At 37.9% G+C, this 19,893-nt stretch overlaps 1 protein-coding gene across 1 annotated transcript in view; it reads right to left on the bottom strand.

Annotated features, from left to right (window-relative positions):
• Positions 1–14,093, bottom strand: part of LOC137586071 (BLOC-1-related complex subunit 8 homolog) — an 87,966-nt gene extending 73,873 nt beyond the window's left edge. Inside the window, exons 1-2 of the mRNA XM_068302079.1 lie at positions 13,995–14,093; positions 8,752–8,822 (exon numbers count right to left, since the gene is read on the bottom strand). Coding sequence (XP_068158180.1) covers positions 8,752–8,822; positions 13,995–14,034 — 111 coding nt within the window. The 5' untranslated portion in view covers positions 14,035–14,093. The remainder of the gene's footprint in view (positions 1–8,751; positions 8,823–13,994) is intronic.
• Positions 14,094–19,893: the final 5,800 nt, after the last annotated feature.

Below are 19,893 nucleotides of genomic sequence, written 5' to 3'. Positions count from 1 at the left end.
CCTCCGCCTCCACTAACTGTAGTGCCTCATCGCAAACAATTATTTATTTCTAGGCTTGCTCCAGATACTTCTGAGTCGTCTGTGGCAGCTTACATTGGTAATATTTGCCCTGCTAAGGTTTTAATTCAAAAGTTTAAGTTTTCTAGGCCTCGCGAAATCTCCTCTTTTAAAATTACAGTACCAAATGAGTACTTCTCAGCTATGGTTGACCCTAATTTTTGGCCAGAGGGCCTAGTTGTACACGAGTTTGCGCCCAATAAGCGCTCTCGTCCGTTGCCTGTCCACCTTCCTACTTTGTCTTCTGCTTCAAAAAACTAATAACGTCTAGTCTTTGCATTCATTATCAAAATGTAAGAGGACTTCTTACCAAGCTTTCGAACCTTTTCTGTGATAGCCAAACCTTTTCAGCTGACATATTAGCTTTCTCTGAAACTTGGCTTAACTCCTCTGTTTTAGATAATGAAATTCTTTCTAATAATTTTATATCTTATAGGCTTGATCGTGTTGGTCGTCGTGGCGGTGGAGTACTCATTGCTGTAAACTCGAATCTGTCTTCAAGTGTGGTGCCGATTGATCTCCCCTTAGGTGTTGAGTTTATTTGCGTCGAAGTTACATGTTCTAACTTTAGCCTATATATCTCTTGTTCATATATTCCTCCAGCTTCTGATATCATGATCTACGTGCACCATGCTGATGCTTTACGAACTATTTTTGGTCGTCTTAAAGATCGTGATGTTCTTATAGTTTTAGGTGATTTTAACTTGCCTAATATTTCTTGGCTTGTTGATGATAATCTATCTTTCTTAATTCCTTCATCTCAACATGTTTTTCTTGATAGCCTACTTGAATGTCCACTAAATCAGTTGAATTCTTTCCTTAACTGTTCTAAAAGAATCCTTGATCTTGTTTTTGTCTCTGATCCCACTGTTAGTGCTGTATCGCAAACACAGCCACTAGTGAAACCTGAAGATCCTTATCATCCTACCATTGAAGTTACTATTTCTTACAATTCCGTTACTAATTTATTTAAAAACATCTCAAATTCTCGTCGTAGATGTTTTCGTAAAACAAATTTCAATCTTCTTAACAGCCTTATTTTCTCTTTTGATTGGTCGTTTCTATTTGAGTGCTGCGATATAGATTGTGCAGTGAAGTTTTTCTATTCTGCTCTTAATTCTCTAATTGATAAATGCGTTCCTTATGTGAATGTCTCTACCGTCTCCAGCTCGCCAGTCTGGTTCACACGTAGGCTCTCTAATCTTCGTAACATTAAATCGAGATATTTTAAAAGATTTAAAAAAACTGGTTCGCGACTTGACTATGCAAATTATTGTATAGCCAAATCTCAATTTTGTCTTTTAAATACTCAATTCTACAACAATTATCTCGTTCGCTGTAAGGCTGAATTTTATAAGAACCCCAAAAGATTTTACAACTTTGTCAATTCCAAAAGACGCTCTAATGTACTACCTTCCACCTTCAGACTTAACGACCAGTCTGCTAATAATGATTTAGATATTGCAGATCTGTTTGCTAAATATTTTCAGTCCACATATTCTACTACTGTTTCGGATCCCACACCCTATCCCTTTTCAGTCCCACATTTAAATTGTATGTTTTTTCCCAGTATTACTGAAGACTGTATTCTCTCTAGCTTGTCATCTATGAAGTCTTCCTTCGTTCCCGGGCCTGATGATATACCTAGTTGCATCCTTAAAATGTGTTCTATTTCCCTATCTAAGCCTTTAGCTCGGTTATTCTTTATATCGAGTGAGACTTGTAGATTTCCTGATATTTGGAAGGAGTCATTTATTATTCCGCTTTTTAAAAAGGATAGCAAATCGGATGTTTCCAACCGTGGCATTGCCAAACTTTCGGCAATACCTAAACTGTTTGAGAAAATTATTACGTCTTCTCTTCAACATTTATCCAGATCCACTATTTCTCCTTGTCAGCATGGTTTCATGAAAGGTCGTTCGTCGCTTACCAACCTTTTAGAATTGACTACCCTTGTACACCATGGCTTCCGTAAAAAGTGTCAAACTGATGTTATTTATACTGACTTCAGTAAGGCTTTTGATACGGTTGATCATTCTTTGCTTCTCGCGAAACTTAACATCATGGGTTTTTCACAAAAATTATTGGGTTGGTTAAAGTCGTATCTTATTGGCAGAACCCAAAAGGTGTCTTTTCGTTCCTCGATATCTAAAACTGTTCGAGTTACGTCAGGTGTACCCGAAGGCAGTCATCTGGGCCCACTATTATTTACATTGTTTATAAATGATTTGCCTTTGGCCTTGGCTCATTCACGCGTGCTCATGTTTGCGGATGACGTCAAGATTTGTTATTCCTATAATGATCCTTCTTTCCAACAGTACTTGCAATCAGATCTCGATGCGTTCTGTGATTGGTGCCACGTTAATAAATTACACCTTAATGCCTCTAAGTGTTCTTTTATGACTTTCAGTCGTTTGTCTCCGCTCCTAGCTCATTACTCTATTAAGTCTGTTCTGTTAGATTGTGTTCCATCATTCAAAGACTTAGGCGTTATGTTTGACCCTAAACTTTCATTTAATGTTCATATTATTTCAATTGTCAACAGAGCAAGCAGCCTTCTCGGCTTCATTAAACGTTGGGCCAAAGAATTTGATGATCCCTATGTAACAAAGGTTTTATACACTTCGTTAGTTCGCCCTACTCTAGAATATTGCTCGCCAGTGTGGAACCCGCAATATGATGTTCACCAGCGTAGTATTGAATCGGTACAGAAGCAATTCCTTAAGTTTGCGCTACGCGGTCTAAATTGGGACCCGGGTCTTCGCCTACCTTCTTATTCTGACAGACTTCTTCTTATTAATCTTCCTTCACTTTATAACCGTAGGCTTGTTTTTGGCATTCTCTTTCTCCATAAACTAGTCAACGGCGTAGTCATTTCTACCAATTTACTAGATACGCTGTATTTTTTGTGTTCCCTCACGTCGGACCAGAAACTTTTTTCCTATTCACCTTAGTAGATGTCTGACTAACTACTCTCTTCACGAACCTCTTCGTGTTCTTTGCCAATCTTTTAACAACCTTTCTCACCTTATCTCTCCTCATCTTTCTGTCACTTCTCTTCGCGCTATACTTTTTAATCATCTACAGCGAAACTAATGAAAATATTCTGGACTTGGATTGGCTGCAACTCATCCCTGGCCACATTGGCTGTGAATCGGGGCATAGCTGGCACCTTGTGCAAATAAAACACCTCCACCGGGCCGGGGATGTTTAGTTGTGTATAAAGCTAAGCTACCTTCTTCATTTAATTACTATCTGTCTTTAGCTTAAGCTTTTTCGTCGACTGCTGTGTTAGTTGACGTAAATAAATAAATAAATAAATAAAATAAATAAAATAAATAAATTCTGAGGAGAAGTGTGGAAAAAAAGCTGTAGCCCAAATCTTTGGTTATAAACTATAGCAGGTATGTAGGTTAATTAGAATTTTTACCCCGCCGCCATCTGCATCTTACTCTATATCCTAGATCTGAAACCTTACATTTTCTGGCCAACATTGCTGCTAGCTTTCGGTTGTGAGGATTATTTTCTGGAAAACCGGCGATTTTCAAATACCCATTTCTGGTGCCGGAGCACATGCATCCGAATTTCTGGTTGTCGTTGCCTTCTGGAATTAGCATTCGGACATTGAAAAGACACCGCCAACTAACCACCGGCAGTGCCACAACGTTTCTAAGTTAAGGCTTACGGTGCGGCCAAAGTGTCTCATTTCCCGAAAGGTGTCCTAACCTTCGGTGAACCGGATTTTTTGTACGGCAAGGTTCTAAAGGCAGTGGCCTACCTAACCTTCTGCCGTTGCTGACCCAGACAAAGCTTGTCTTTTCGCCAAATTCTGGATACTGCTTGCTGTCGCCCGATTTAGCGCATTCCATGTGACCACCTCGAAAGCTCCTACAATTTTTTTGAATTAACATCGTTTTGAACGAAATCTTTAAGTGCAGATATTTTCCTTTCTGATCTTAAAAAAAAAAAAAAAGAGAATGTAAATAAGTCAAATATTGAATCAATTAAAGTCTCGTTAAGGTTATATTAAATAATTCAAGTCGAGAGTAACGTAAAATAGAGTAAATGCAAAAGTAAAGTGAGTGAACGGAGTTTAATGGTGGTCATAAAGCGCGAAGGAGAAATCATCATATAAACACCCACCCACAGTGCATCGATGGAAGGCCTTTCAGCGAATAAACTATGGGGTAAGTGCCTATTGTATTAAGCGGTATCAACTCGGCGACTTTCAACCAAGTTTTGCGAACTATGGGGGATGGTATTGTATCAATTGATACTCTGATTTGTTGATGTAATTTCTGTTTCAGCGTTTTGCGATCAACCAAATAATTAAATTAAAAAAAAGAAAAAAAAAAAAATTGATTTCCTTAAATAATGTTTGATTTGAAGAGAAATTAAAAGCAATGAGTGAATTTGTGCGACTTGAAAATTTAAAATAACTCTAACGAATTAAAAAAAAAAAAAAAAAATATTAATTTGATTTATTTGATATTTCTTCTATATTTTTTTTTTATTCCATAATCTTCTACAATAATTAATAACGTGTAACTAGTAAGCTCTCTTTTATACTACTAAAGGGTGGCCCATTTAAAAATTGGAATTTGATTTTGTTATAAAAAAAAAACGGGTGAATATTTTTTAAAGGTTAAACATTTATTTAAAAGGTATATTTATGTCATTTATTTATGAAAAATAATTTCGGTCAAATGTCCACCACGACTGGCTTGGCAATAGCCCATTCGATTAACCCAATTTTTGAGTACATTTTCGATTGTGTGCGGCTCTATTTCAGCAATAGCTGCATGAATTTCGGTCTTGAGGTCTTGAATTGTTTCTGGATTGTTTGCATAACATTTATCTTTCACCACTCCCCACAGAAAATAGAAAACCCAATGGCGTCAAATCGCAGCTCCGCGGAGGCCAAGTCACATCACCATTTTTGATGATCCACAAATTGAGTTGTAGGCACATTTTTTTTACCAAACTTTTTTTAAAATTTTGCACTGTTGAGTAGAAGACTCGCCACTTTGGAAATAAGTTTTTAATATTTCCCAACTTTCTTCAAGCGAATAGCGTCCCATTTCGTAAATATCAAACATATAACTAACTATTTATGGCGTCACGGATGACATTTGACGTTTGACTGTCATACAATCCGTGATTCAAATTCCAAACACTAGATGGACCACCCTGTAGTTTTAGTCCCTCTTATTCAATAGTTTAATTTACTTTGAGTTCCATTGTTTTGCAAGTCTGAAAGTTCGGAATCTCAAAATGTTGAGATACCAGACCAGCTGTTTAAAATTAGTCTGTATAGATTTCTTTAAAATTTATTGTGTAAAACAAGAAATGCTTCGATCTGAAATTATAATGAATTTGAATTAGATTGCTTAGGCTTTATAATTAATTTTTCTAGTGACATGGGCACGTGAGTTGATATCGATCAGTTTTTTTGGGAATCTTTACAAATAACAACAAAGATTCATGGTTGGGAGGGTAAAGAACTGACAAGGTCCATCTAAATCTTGACCTCAGTAACCGCTAGCTTGTGAACAAAAGAATACACCTTCATTTCTTTCGTCTTTTTATACCCTTGCAGAGGGTATTATAAAATTGGTCAGATGTTTGTAACGCACAGAAGGAGACGTTTCCGACCCCATAAAGTATATATATTCTTGATCAGCATGAGAAGCTAAGTCGATATAGCCATGTCCGTCTGTCCGTCTGTCCGTCTGTCCGTCTGTCCGTCTGTCCGTCTGTCCGTCTGTCCGTCTGTCCGTCGGTGCGTACGCGTTTTACTCAGCCATCTTAAGAGCTATCGGGATGAAATTTTTTTTGGGAGCTTTTTTTTACCCGGGTGAGATAAAGTATGAAAATCTTTGGGATCGGACTACTATATCATATAGCTCTGGAACAAAAATTTTTGCAAAAATTGGAGTATCCCCATGAAATTTACCAATATAATAGAATTTGATATAAAATCTCAGATCCCAAAATTTGACCCTGATCGGATAAATAGAACACAAGTTACAGTCTATATAAATCGGCTCAATCGCTGCCGGCAGCTCTGCTTGCTGCCGGCAGCTCTGCTTGCTGCCTACTACGTCATCATCAAATCAACAGAGCACATGCATACTCACACAGACGCAACGCTACATAAACTGTATGTGTATGCGTGCGTTGCTTTGCTTAGGGAATGAGGGAAGAAGAAGAACAAATTGTACATAGTATGAAGAGTAAAATTGTTTTGTTTGTATATTAATGAATTGAGTTGCAGAAAACAAATTTTGAACATGTGAAATTATTATTGTCAAGGACTGCAAGGGTATATAAACTTCGGCATAGCCGAATTTAACTTCTTTGATATTTTTTATTAATATGAATTCTTTACTGTGTTCGTAAGTATTTTCTGCGTCATTCGATGTTCATTTAAAGTTAGTTTCAGTAGAGATCCTAATAAAATTAAATTTTATAATTAAAGGTAGAGATTCAGCAAACAACACCCCCACCCCGCAAGAGCTACGGAACCAGAGGATCTCAATCTGCTGCAATATACCTACCGCCTTCTTTCGATTAACGATTGATTTACTGTCGCTGTAATAGGAGAACCGATTATATAAAAATTATGGCGTACAACGAGAAGCCGAATAGGAAGGATACACTTCCAATCAGAAGATTAAATGTATTCGTCTTAAAACTTCTTTTAATTCTTTTTCTGACTATATTCTCTGTTCGTATATTTCACCACATTTCGACTTGGCAGGATACATTCATTTTTTCAATTGTTCTGGGAGATTTTAATTCACATGAGATAGTCTGGACCCTCTCATATGCTTCTTCATTAGTATTGCCCTCCTCGTCACATTGTTTCATTGAGTTGTCGCTAACCCAAGTAAATCCTGCTCGGAATAGTCGTGACAAATAACTAGGTCTTGAATTTATGTAGGATTTTTCTAATTGCGATGTTTCCAGGACTGATCCCTTAGTTATCCCTGAAAACAACTTCCATCCAACTCTGGAATAACACTTGGCCCTGATGGAATACCAGGCAGAAAATATAGGGGTATTTCCATATTGTTTGCCGTATCTAAAGTATTTGAGAAAACAGTGACATCTCAATTGCATCATTTTTGTAGCTTTATTACTTCTTCATCCCAACATGGGTTTAAGAAACGTAAATCGATATCTATTACCCTATTAAACTTCACTTCTCACTCGATCAAAGAATTCAAGACTGCTTTGCAAACTGACGTCAATGCTTCTAGCCTGTTGCTTAATTGCATTCCCCTATATCTTTCCTAGCGTATAAAAAAGGCCCTTTTCAAGTCTTTTTTTTTTTAGGACCATCCAAGTAACCACTGGAGTACCTCAGTTTTAGGTCCATTGCTATTTATACATGATCTTCCATTGGTAGTGACACATTTTTGTGCGTTTATGTACGCGGATGATGTTACCTCAATTTAAAAGACATATCGTCTTCTTGCCTGCTTCAATCCGATCTTAATAACTTTTAGAATTGGTGAACAACCAACATATTAAACCTCAGCGGCTTTCAATGAAGTTAACGCAGATAAGCGCTATGTGTATTGTTCGTGTCATCGTTTGATCTTTGCCCGCTCCGCCTCATTAGTTTAATTACTTATTATGTTAACGACACTCCCCTATAGATATTATTAGGTTAGGTATATTAGGTATTCCTAAGGACCATAAATTAACTTTTAATTAACTTTTTAATTTCCACTACTGCTAGTGAAGCTATGAATGTTTTTAGATTAGTCCGTCCTATCTTAGAGTAAGGATCTTGCATATGGTCACCTCAATATGAGATGCACCAAAGTAATCAGTTCAAGAGCAATTTCAGCTATTTTTGGTCTTCGCGGTCTAAATTGAAATTGCAATGTAAATTTGTCATCGTACTCCAAGAACCTTAATTAATCTTTCTTTTCTTATTAATTGTTAAGTAATGCTTGGTGCCTGCCTTATACACAAACTTATTATAGGTGAAATAGACTCTCCTGAATTACTTAAAACCATCTGTACACCTACCAGAAATTTTATTCCACTATCGAAATATATCTCTAACTATGCTTTGCATGAAACCTTTTCGAGTCTTATGCTCAGATTACAATCTTCTTTATCCCTTAATCAGATCATAAGGTGATTTAGAGCAGGGGGTGTATCTTTAAGAGGGATATAACTTTTTTTTTTTTTTTTAACTTCACTAGAAGCTTTTTTCCCGCTTGGTCAATACAAGCCCAATCAATGGGAAATGGTTCGATCCTAGAAACATCACATTCGGAGGAAACCGGTAAAAATACAAGATGCAAAGAATTTTTTTTGGAATTTACGACAGGATTGACCAGAGATAAATAGTTATCATTAACCGTTTCGTTGATTAAACCAGACAGAAATTTTACGTGCAATTAAGGGCCTTCAATACAATTGGAACTTTCGCCAATATCCACTGGAATATGTTATTGCCCGGACAAATCGGACTCTATAATTGGTACCGTTTTTAAGAGATTATATCCTCATTGACCGGATTCACCAACAGGCTCTCAAACGATATCAATTGCTGTAAATTGGGCGTATTAGAAGCAGATGGAAGGAATATCAAATATTAGTTATTAATAAAAATATTTTCATAGTTTTAGATACACTAGTTCATGGTTTGCAATTTGTATGTACACATACCTGAACACGATAAAAAGCCAAAGAAGGGTCGTTTGCAAAAATGTGTATATTTTCTGAAATTTTTTCCGATGCTGTAATATGTATGTATATGCAATGCATAATATGAAATAAATTATTTAATTGGTAATTACGATGGATTTTAGGCTTGCGAATTTTAATATTAAACGAAATTGATCAGTTTAATTACAAATGTACATATGTATGTGTGTGAAAATCTCCCAAGTGAGCCACCTAAAAAATCTTTTTTTTTTTAAATTCAGAAGTACCTATTTCGAGTCATATGAATAAAGAAAGATTTCATTTCGAACAGTTTTCAAAGATTACTAGCAGCAATACTTCGTTGCATGCTACTTTGAACACTTTTTCTTTTTATTTGCTGCCTTTATCCAAAATTTTTTTAGCCTAGTTGCTTATTAGGCAAATATCTAAAATTAATTTTATTTTCTTTTGTCCAAGCCGCGTAATTTCAAAAGATATTACGACAATGAATTTAAAGCTAAAAGGTAACTATGTTGACATACATAAAAGAATCGTAAATCGAGTCAGTAAATTATATTAAGTTATTGTTGTTGTATAAACGACAAAAATTTTAAGCAAAATCCTACCATTTCAGTGCCTTGAGCAATGAAAAAACTTCGTTTTTTAGCAATAACTTGAAACTTAATACGATCTTATAATTTTTTATTTGCGTATTCGATGCGTTATGAATCAAAGATTGGTAAAAGACTTTTTATAATCACATCCAGAACACAGAAATATATTGATTTTTGTTAATATCTTTTAAAATTAGAAAAAATAGAAAAAAAAAAAACTATTTTTAGATATTTGCCTTATAGCGGACGTTGACGATACTATTCGCAGTACTTTCAAGTAACCCTTACGACACCAGGACAAAGCATGTTACGCGCGAGCCCAAGCAGATAACTGCCCACCTCCCACCCGACCGACCGAGAGGTGCAGACATATAACGCACAGCATGAATCGCGTAGACAAATACACAATAGAAAAAACAGACAAACAAATAATACTATAGCTATCTACTAACTAAATGGGATAGGATAGATGTTTTAAGTAAATTAATAGAAAACTCTGAGCCGATTACAGGGAATAGAAGGTTGTAGTCAGAGCAGAGGTCCCTAAAAGGTTCATGCATGGCATAGTTAGAAGAACAACGACTAAGGAAGAAAGGTGTCAAAGGATGTCTTCACCGTCTACATGGTACCGATAGATTTACCTGAGCTAATGACTCAGGCGAGTCGATATCACCAATTAAGAGCTTGTGCATAAAAATAGCACCAAGCATAATTCTACGGTTAGTTAGAGAAGGAAGGAAAATCAAGAGAAGTCTACTAGAATGCGAAGGCAAATTGACATTGCGATCCTAGCTTAAGCCACGAAGAGCAAATAGCAAGAACTGCTTTTGAACGTATTTAAGTGTAATCTGGGGCGACTCATATGGAGGTGACCAAATGCAAGATCCATACTCCAAAATAGGACGGACAAGCGAAGTAAAAAGAACTTTAGTTGTTTGGGTTGTCAAATTCTTTTGACCATCTTTTAATGAAAACCAGAACACTCATGGCCTTTGCGACCGTAACGGAAATATGGGTGTTAAAATTTAACTTATGGTCCATAAGTACGCCCAAATCATTCATATAATTTAAACGTTCTAAAGGACTATTGTTTAGAAAATATGTGACCAGTTGAGGAGAGTTACAAAAAAAAGTCATTACCTTACATTTGGTAGTGTTAAGATTTAATAGATTAAACTGGCACCAGGATTGAAAGTTTTTAAGATCAGCTTGTAGCCGACTAAATGAATTAGAATTAACAAAATTATAAAATAGTTTAGGGTTAGAAGAAAACTGAAGGTCACACCGCTGAAGATAATTCTTATAGCATTGTGTATTAAGCATAACGAGCGACTGTATACAGAGAGTAATCTGATGAACGACGTGTTTTTTGAAACTTCTTATAATATCGAGTCTTCCCATTATTCAAATTGGATAACTCTCGAGAGAACCAGGGAGGTTTGTTAAGCCGCTCCAGCCTAGCAAGAGGCACACAAATATCAGAGACAACAGCTGAGTTCATATCAATCCAATTGTACAGAAAAGACCAATAGGTAGTAGTAATTTTTTCATAAAGGCTGGCAAAGTCAGTGTTACGAAAGCACCTAGTTAGAGGTAACTCATTTGAACCAAGTAATGGTAAAAGCAGGGCAGATCAATTTTTAAATTTAATATAGGATGAAATTTGTCTTCGGGAAGAACAAATGGTTCGTTCCCAGAAGCATTTTCAATTAGAATTTAAGACAGGATTGACTTGGGATAAGGATAAGCCTAGAAGGCCATCAATAAAGTCATGCGACACAGAGGGCAGCAACATGGTACATTCATCTATATATTTTTATGTGCATCGACACTATCATATGTACCAAATTTCAAGAACGTAGCTTTAAAACTTTAATTTTCGTCGAACTATCGGTTTGCTGGCCCAATGTGCAATGGTGGAATGTAGGAACAAGTAATAAAAGCATTAATAGATTTAAAATTTACTTTAACACCGACAAACTCAATCTTCTGGGTACTAAAAAATTTAATCATTTCCGATGATAAAGCAGCATCAACAGCTATCAGAACGCTACCGCCTATGCGAGAAATTCGGTCACGTCTGAATATACAAAAGTTTGTGGAAAAAACCGATGCATCAGCAATCTCAGGTTTTAGCCACGTCTCTGTAAAAGCTAAAATGTTATGTTCAAAAGAAAGACTATCTACATAGAGATTATTAAGTTTAGATTTCAGTCCTCTGGTAACCCAGGTTAAGGGACGAAACTAGTTTTTTGACACAACAGCGGATGCTGATGTGGCAGGAATCGTGTTAGTTGTTGTTGGTGGCAGGCGAATCGGTTGCCGATTTTTCTTTTTACAGTGTATTCCTTAACTATTATATGTTTCGGCCAAAAATCTTCTCGACATATAATGTCAAAGATATTGGCAGAAACACTAATTTTAAAGGACGAAATGTCCCGAGAACAAGAAAATTTAAACTTTTCCACCACAATATTCGAGACGTTTACTTTCTTCCGAATATAGGCTATTACATCATCAGATGTGACAACAGGGTCTAGCCCAGAAACAAATATATGTTTCTTTGGTGGTATGCCAACGAGAGGCCGCGTTCCCGACGTGTCAGCCGCAGCGCAACGTTGGACAAGTCAGCTACTGCAGCAGTCAACTTGTTTACAGGGCTACATACTTTTAGAACTATCGGCAATTCCCATTGGAATGGGTAATTGCCCGGACACATCGGACACTACTATAGGCATCGTTTTTAAGAAATCATTCCCAGGTGATACCGATAATTCCTTACCAGTCGCATTCACAACCGGGCTCTTAAACGATATCAATTGCTGTACATTAGGAGTGGACGGTGCATGAGGCCGGTCGAAAACGATAAGAGATGCTGGCGGATCAACAGATAAATAAACACCCCAAGGACTGGTTCTTTTACGTTTCGGAGACTCATTCATAAGCGATAAGCTTCTGAACTGAGTCTCCACTGCAGTAAACTCCGTTTGGAGTTTGTTAAAACCTGCCCTTAATCCATATTTTAAGCCACCACTTTTAGCAATAGACTCCTTGATTCTGCCTGTGTAACCTGCACACTTAACGTGAACCGCATTGTCACACAACCAACAAAGAATATAATCATGGGAGTCAATCGCATTATTTGCTATTATTTTTTGAGCAGACAACCATTTTATCAAAAAGTTAAATTTAATTTAAAAAAGGAATAAAAAAATAAAAATTGTAAAGGTAAAAAATCTGTGTATAAGAATATAATGACCAGTTCTGACACAAGGGTTAATGTGCAGAGTAAGCCTTCACAACTAAAGAAATTAACAAGCAAGAATACACAAAAACACGTATCACAGAGTCGCGGGTAGGCAAAGTCGAGAGCGCAAATCAAACAAGAATAGGAAAGAGCGGGAGAGCGCGTCAAATTGAACACATGCAACAACAATTTGTACGCAAGACCGCGAGAGTTATTTACAACGGTAAGGACACAAAAGCAAAACAGAAAATCAAAACAACAACACCGCCGATGCAAGTATTGTTGTATGCTTTAATTTATGTACATATATTTAAACAAAAGCGACTGCAAGAATTCGCAAAATGAAATCGGATGCTCAAATTTTAACTAAACCGATAATGAGTTTATAAAATAGTTTTTAATCGCGAGAAAAAAATAAAAATTTGATAAGCGCAAAAAAAAAACACGTCCGTCCTCCGCAACGAGTGATATTAATTGATATAAGCAACTAGGCTAAAAAAAATTTTAGATAAAGGCAGCGAATAAGAAGAAAATAATTGTCAAAGTATGTAGCATGCAACGAAGTATTGCTGCTAGTAACTTTGGTACAAGTTCGAATCTTTGAAAACTGTTCAAAATGAAATTTTCCTTTATTCATATGAATCGAAATATGTAGGTTCTTTTGAATTTGGGAGATTTTCACACATGTACATGTATGTATGTACATACCAGAAAACGGCATGGTGTAATGGCGAAAAAAATTACACACATACATAAGTAGCCGAATAATCGTGTCATTCGGCTCAACCGACCAAACATTCGTTCACGAACTCACTGTTGACTTAAATTTACTCCAATGCGCTCATATTTTTTCTTACTGGGTTTATTCGGCTCAACATTGATTTTTTTTCCTTGATTTTATACGCCCAAATTCTTACTCATTCACGTCACTGAACTAAAATCAGCGTTAAGTCAAAATCAGCGTTGAATGAAAATCAGCTTATGTGCCGAAGCCACTGAACTCGTTTGGATGCATTACCGTTATGTTTTTGTTTTCACTGTTTCTTTTGAGAATGCTTGCGATTGTAGCAATTATTTTATTTCATTAATTTTTTAATTTTCTTATAGCCGTTGTCATTGAATATGAAAATATACATACATACGTACATATGTATGTACATACATATGTACATATGTATAATCTGTTGTGAAGTTACGTATTCTGATTTCTTGACTTAGCACCAAACGAACTCATACGCTTTGATATAAATCAATGTTGAGCTGAAGCAACATACGCCCAAAAGATCGGTAGCACATGAATAAACTCAACAGTGAGTTCGTGTACATACATATGTACATACGTAGGTACATATGTGCATGTAGATGTATTCACTTATCCACATTCAATAAATACAAAAACTTACACATCCTTGCCTTCAAAGTTAGTTCATTTGGTTCCGACATTGCTTGGAATGTAAATTTGTAATTACTTTAAATAAATCTATGTATGCCTAGGAAATTATACTGAATTTTAACCTATTTTAATAAAGAAACAAACGCTTATACCAAAATCCCACAAGACACATCCACAGAAAATGGATGGGACAAACAATAAATGTGAAACAGCTCACATAACAGAACACATGTTCTGAGACACGTGTGAATCGTGTTGTTGGATACATATGTATGTATGTATGTATTAATATATCTATGCTGCAATGCAAATTCTTTTAAATCTGTAACTTTATTTCAAACTTTCGTTTTATTTCAAATGTAAATACATTACATGTAAAACAAATAAAAAAATTACCTTGATTAGCCCTATTTTTATACCCCTGCAGAGGGTATTATAAAGCTGGCCAGATGTTTTTTATGCAGAGAAGGAGACGTTTCCGACTCCGTTAAGTAAATATATTCTTCATGAGCATGAAGATCTCTGTAAGTCCATACAGCCATTATCCGTCTGTCCGTGCGTCCGTTCACGCCACATTGGTAGATTACATAAGCTACCTATAACCCGGTAAGATAACGTATAAAAATCATTCGGATCGGACCAATATATCATGAAGTGATATATGTATTAATATACCATACATACATATGTAAATATATAGAAAAGATCGCCTTCAGGTGCTAGAATGAATAAAAATTTTAAGTTTTATCTGGTTAGATTTCGACCTGTAGAAATTTAAATTAAACTCTGCAATTTCGCCGGCTCCAGGTCAATCTTCCAAAAAAAGATTATTTCAAAAGCAACACACAAAAAAAGGTGTTCTATCAAGTTCTACCATTAGCAGACTTTGCTAAATAACTCCATTGCAATAGCCATACAATATCTTCAACGCTAAAACTAGTTGAATTTTTTTTTTTTTTTATTATTTATTTATTTAAGCGCTGAATCCATACATACAAAAATAGTATCATAACAACACAAGTAGATGATATAAAAGGACCAAACCTCATTGGTACACCCAAGAGGACTATAAATATTATTATTGATGTTGGTTAGCTAATATTTTTGGCGAAGCCCTTTCTTTTTAGCCGTCTAAGAGGCCTGGCAGGTAGTAACCGTCTTGCGAGGATACTGCGGTGCCTATTAAGCCGGTCGCTATATCTGCTGGTGTGTCTACCGATCTGTTCCTCCACTGTGTGCAGGTTGAGGTCACGGTGCAATGTGGATCCACGCACATACCATGGACAGTTCGTTATTTGCCGCGCAGCCCGATTTTGGAGCACCTGTATGCGTTTGTAGTTGGATTTAGCCGAAATTCCCCAGATCTGCACGCCATACAGCCAGATTGGAGCAATGCAGTGCACATATACTGCTCTTTTGGCCCTGAGCGACATAGAGCTTTTCCTATTAATCAGCCACCTTAATTGCTGCATTCTTTGGCCACATTTTTTTGCTGTAGCTTTAAGATGTTGGCCAAATGTAAGGCGTTTATCGAGAGTGATGCCAAGATATCTAGCTTGCGAGGGCTGTTCGAGAGTTACGCCTTCTAATTGAATAGCCGGTGTGTTTTCTCTGAGCGTTTTTAGTGTGTAGCAGGGATTCATTGTCTTCTGTGCGTTGATTTTTAAGTTCCACCGCTTACACCAAGCTGAGAACGTGTTGAGATACTCCTGCATACCAGAAGCTGCCTCAGAGCGACATTTTGAGCTGTATAGAAGGGCGATATCGTCCGCATAAGTGGCAAGGAGAGCTTTGCTGGGGGAAACCATATGATTTTCGTTAGGACTCGGTATGTCTGCAGTATACACTGAGTAGAGTAGTGGGCCCAGTACGCTGCCCTGTGGGACTCCAGCTCTCATAAAGTAAGCGTTGGAGAATGTGTTCCTGACCTTAATCATATACTGCCGGCCTTCTAAGTATGATCGAAGGACACTATAGTGTGGTGCTGGGAATAATTTCTTTATTTTGCTCAGCAAACCCATATGCCAAACTCTATCAAAAGCTTGCTGCATATCAATGAAGACTGCGTTACAATACTCCTTGTCATCAAAGGCTTGTAGTATATGTTTTGCCAATCTATGAACTTGTTCCACAGTGCCGTGTCCCTCGCGAAAGCCAAACTGGTGATCCGGCAAGATATGGCGTTCATTAATGATGTCTTTCAGTCGGTTCGCAATAATCCTTTCCCATACTTTAGAGAGTGAGGGGAGGAGACTTATTGGCCGATACGACTCAGGATCGTTCTCTGGCTTACCAGGCTTATGGATCATTATGATTGCAGCCATTTTCCACTGCTTAGGAAAGTGCTGCACTCTTAGAATAGCATTAAATATTAACGCTATGTAGATAAGAGCCCGTGTTGGCAGCGCTTTTAGAGTGGCATTGCACATCCGGTCTATGCCAGGAGCTTTATTTCTCGGAAGGTCCTTGATGACTTCAGCAATCTCTTCCGTTCTTGCAGGCTTGATGGGTAAAGACATTTGTAGTGCTGTCTGCAGGCTTTCACTAGTCTCGCTAACCTGGTCGTCTGTGGTATATTGGTAGTGCGTGAACCGAGCTTCTAAATGTTGCGCAAACGAATTAGCCTGCTCATCTTCGCTTTTAGCAAGCTCACCGCTGGGACATCGGATAGGAACTTGTCTAAATGGTTGCCTCTTGAGTGATTTTGTGCACTTCCATAGTGAATAATTAGCATCCACTGTATAATCCATGGAAGCCAGTTTCTGCTCAAAGAATTTGCTACGCAGATCCCTTATTACGGTTCGCAATTGTTTTGCAGCTCGATTCCACAAGATACGGTCCCAAGGGTCTTGCGTTCTAATTGCGCGCCTTCTGAGCCTCCTTTTCTGCACCAGAAGCTCTCTGGCCTCTCTTGTTAGTGCAACACCATATTTATTGCCTTTAACATTAGCCTCAATAGGCGTTGAAGCGGCAGCAGCCCTGTGTATACACTCTGTTATGTAATCTACAGCCATTTCGATATCTTCTCCAGAATTAAGAGTAGTGTTTAGCTGGATTGAGTTTTCCAAATGCTGTTCGAAGGCTAGCAAGTCGGTTTTTTTGGTAATAAGGCGAGGGCTTAGATTGGTATTATAGCAGTCTGTGTGTATACTGGCGATAAGAGCCAGATGGTCCGATTCCAGATCCCAACTCTGGGTTATGTTTACCTGACAGTGCGGTATTCCGTGGTAGACTGCAAAGTCAATACAGGAGGGCGTATGATGCGGCACATATGGGTACCTGGTTGGTGACCCAGTAGCAAGGATCTTGGCACTAGTTGCAGATATGGCCTCTGCTAGTTCGCGACCCCTGGGTGAGTTGTATGTGTCGCCCCACAACCAATGTCGGGCGTTCCAGTCACCACCAACGAAATATCTTTGGCCACCGGCTCTTAGTATGTTAAGAAAGTGCTGTTCCAGAATTCTAATGTTTGGAGGGCAGTAGATAGCACTGAAATCTATGTCCCCCATCTCTGTGGCCACTTTAACTGAGGACACTTGTATTCTACGTGTCTCAATAACTTTTTGTGGGAAATGGCGAAGAGAATTCTTCACCAGTACTGCTGCCCCTCCAACGCTGTTGTTGTTCCTCGATGGTTTGTGAGCAGGGTAGAAGGCGTAGCCAAATATTTTTACTATATCACCCCTTTTCATCCTAATCTCCGACAAAAGAAGAATGTCAACGCTGTTGTTGTGTACGAAGAGTTCTACTTCTTTTGCCTTCCCTGAAATGCCATTAGCATTCCAGATAAGAACCTTCAGCGGGATCATTGTAGGGCTGAAGCGTTGTTTTGGAACTGAGGATTAGGTCCGTCCTCCGTCCGTTGCTTAATTATGTTAGCTAATTCCAGTACCATATTTTCCAGCTTTTGAATGCGTTGGTTGTTTTGACTGCAGAGCTGCTGTTGTTGTTGCTGCTGCTGCTGTAGCCATGAAAGAAACTGCTGTTGCTGCTGTTGTTGGAGCTGTTGTTGCCATTGCATAAACTGATTCTGCTGTTGTTGAAGTAGAGTCTGGACTTGGGAAAAGCTCTGATGTTGGTTAAGCTGGTCATGTTGCTGATGTTTGTTGTATCCCAGGGAGTGTTGACGTTGCTGAGCAGGTCCATCTTTGCTTGTGCTTGCATTTAAATTGCGTTTAGTTATATCAGCATAAGACACACCTGTGTTGTTACGCTGGGTTTGATGTAGTTTCTGCTGTTGCTGAATGGTTGATCTTGTTGTTCTGCTGTTCGATTGTAAAGTGGGAAACTGTTGTTGTTCGATGTTATTAAGCCTGAATGGAGGGGCAGAAATCATCTGGGTACCTATCAAAGCTTGACCCAGCCTGTTTGGGTTATTCTTCTTATTTTTTGCGGATCCGGTTGATCTGCGAAGAAATTCCTGGTACCTCTAGCAACCTTTGTAGCTTGCCATGTGGGCTCCCGAGCAGTGGTAGCAGGTTGGTTGTGCATCAGGGGGCAGCATACACTGTGAGGTGAAATGATCTTCACCACATCTTGCACAATTGGGATGTCGGTGGCAGTACTTAGCTGTGTGACAGTAGTCTTGGCAGCGCCGGCATTGGGCGATTTCAGTGGCTTTCCGCATCCTTTCAATCCTAACTTTTTGACCGCAAAGGTATTTAACTTGATAAATGTCATTTATTTTGGCACTCGGCTTTATGTTGATAAAAAATAAATTAAGTTTTTCATCTTTATTGATTCTAGAACTTGGGCAATGTATGTGGAGAACCTCAAAACCTAGTCTTTTAAGATCAGCAGTAATGTTATGATTCAGTGTGCTATGGTTTAAATTTTTTACAACAATTCTATGTGGCTTTTCAGTTACCATTTGATAAGTGTGAAATTCAAGTCCAATATTGTCCATATGGCTGACAATGTCTCTGTAAGTTTCGCTGTCTTTGGGAAAAATTCGGATCGTTTCCCCTTGGTTACATTGAACAATGACTTTGTTCACATCTGCTACTTCCTTAATTACTTCAAATAGATCATTTATATTGCTGGCTGTGACGACAATTTGCGGTGGTTTTGGAAGGCAAGGGCCTTCCGCTTAAGGAAGCGGATTACTAGGGTTTGCTGTCTCATTTTGCGACTTCTGGCCACTATTAGTTCCTTCGTCGATGGGGTTATTTTCATCGTCGTCTTCTGTATTCATCGGGCTGTCTTCCTCAGCGCTGTCAATATCTGTGTCAAGAATGGCATATCTATTAGCGAAGTTTGCTTCTTGACTTGTAGTAGCGGTGGAGACCATAACCCGTCCACTCGCCCTCTTCGATTTGGAAATGGGTGAAAGAGTTTTATAATTTTTTCTCTTAGCCCCTCTCTGTTTTTGGGCATCGAGCAATTTTCCCGCAGCTTCGCTAAGAGTTTCAGCTTTATTACCATTAGGTAAACAATCTTGTCGATCAGTGCTAGTTGTTGTTTTTGTACAGATGGTTGTCGTGTTGATTTGGCTAGCTTCTTGCAATTGTGAGCGGCACTCAGCCCGAATATCAGCTGGAGTTTTTCCTGATATTGAGAACATTTTGTTATGATCAATCAGCTTATTTCTAAGCGGAGGGTCATATTCATAGTTCTCTGACATAGTATAATTATATATATTTTACACTGTACGGTAAAAAAAATATATAAAGAGAAAAAGAAAAAAAAAAAAAAAAAAAACAAAAAACAAACATACAGAGCAAAAAGAGTTTTATTGCCCTTCTTGTGTGCCTTCGCACAGAATGTCTTGCCCAGCGGGCAGTTGATGATAACAAACAGTACTACTATCAGTGCTTTTGTTTTTGTACAATTTGCCGACACTGCACTAAGCAGCGCCCGAAAGTACCGGTGCGTGCTATGTTGTTTAGCACAAAAGCGAATACACGCGT

Source organism: Drosophila tropicalis, unplaced genomic scaffold (genome assembly GCF_018151085.1).
Source record: "Drosophila tropicalis isolate 14030-0801.00 unplaced genomic scaffold, ASM1815108v1 contig_896, whole genome shotgun sequence".
NCBI classification, from domain to species: Eukaryota; Metazoa; Arthropoda; class Insecta; order Diptera; family Drosophilidae; genus Drosophila; species Drosophila tropicalis.
This window is presented reverse-complemented; position numbering and strand designations above follow the sequence as displayed.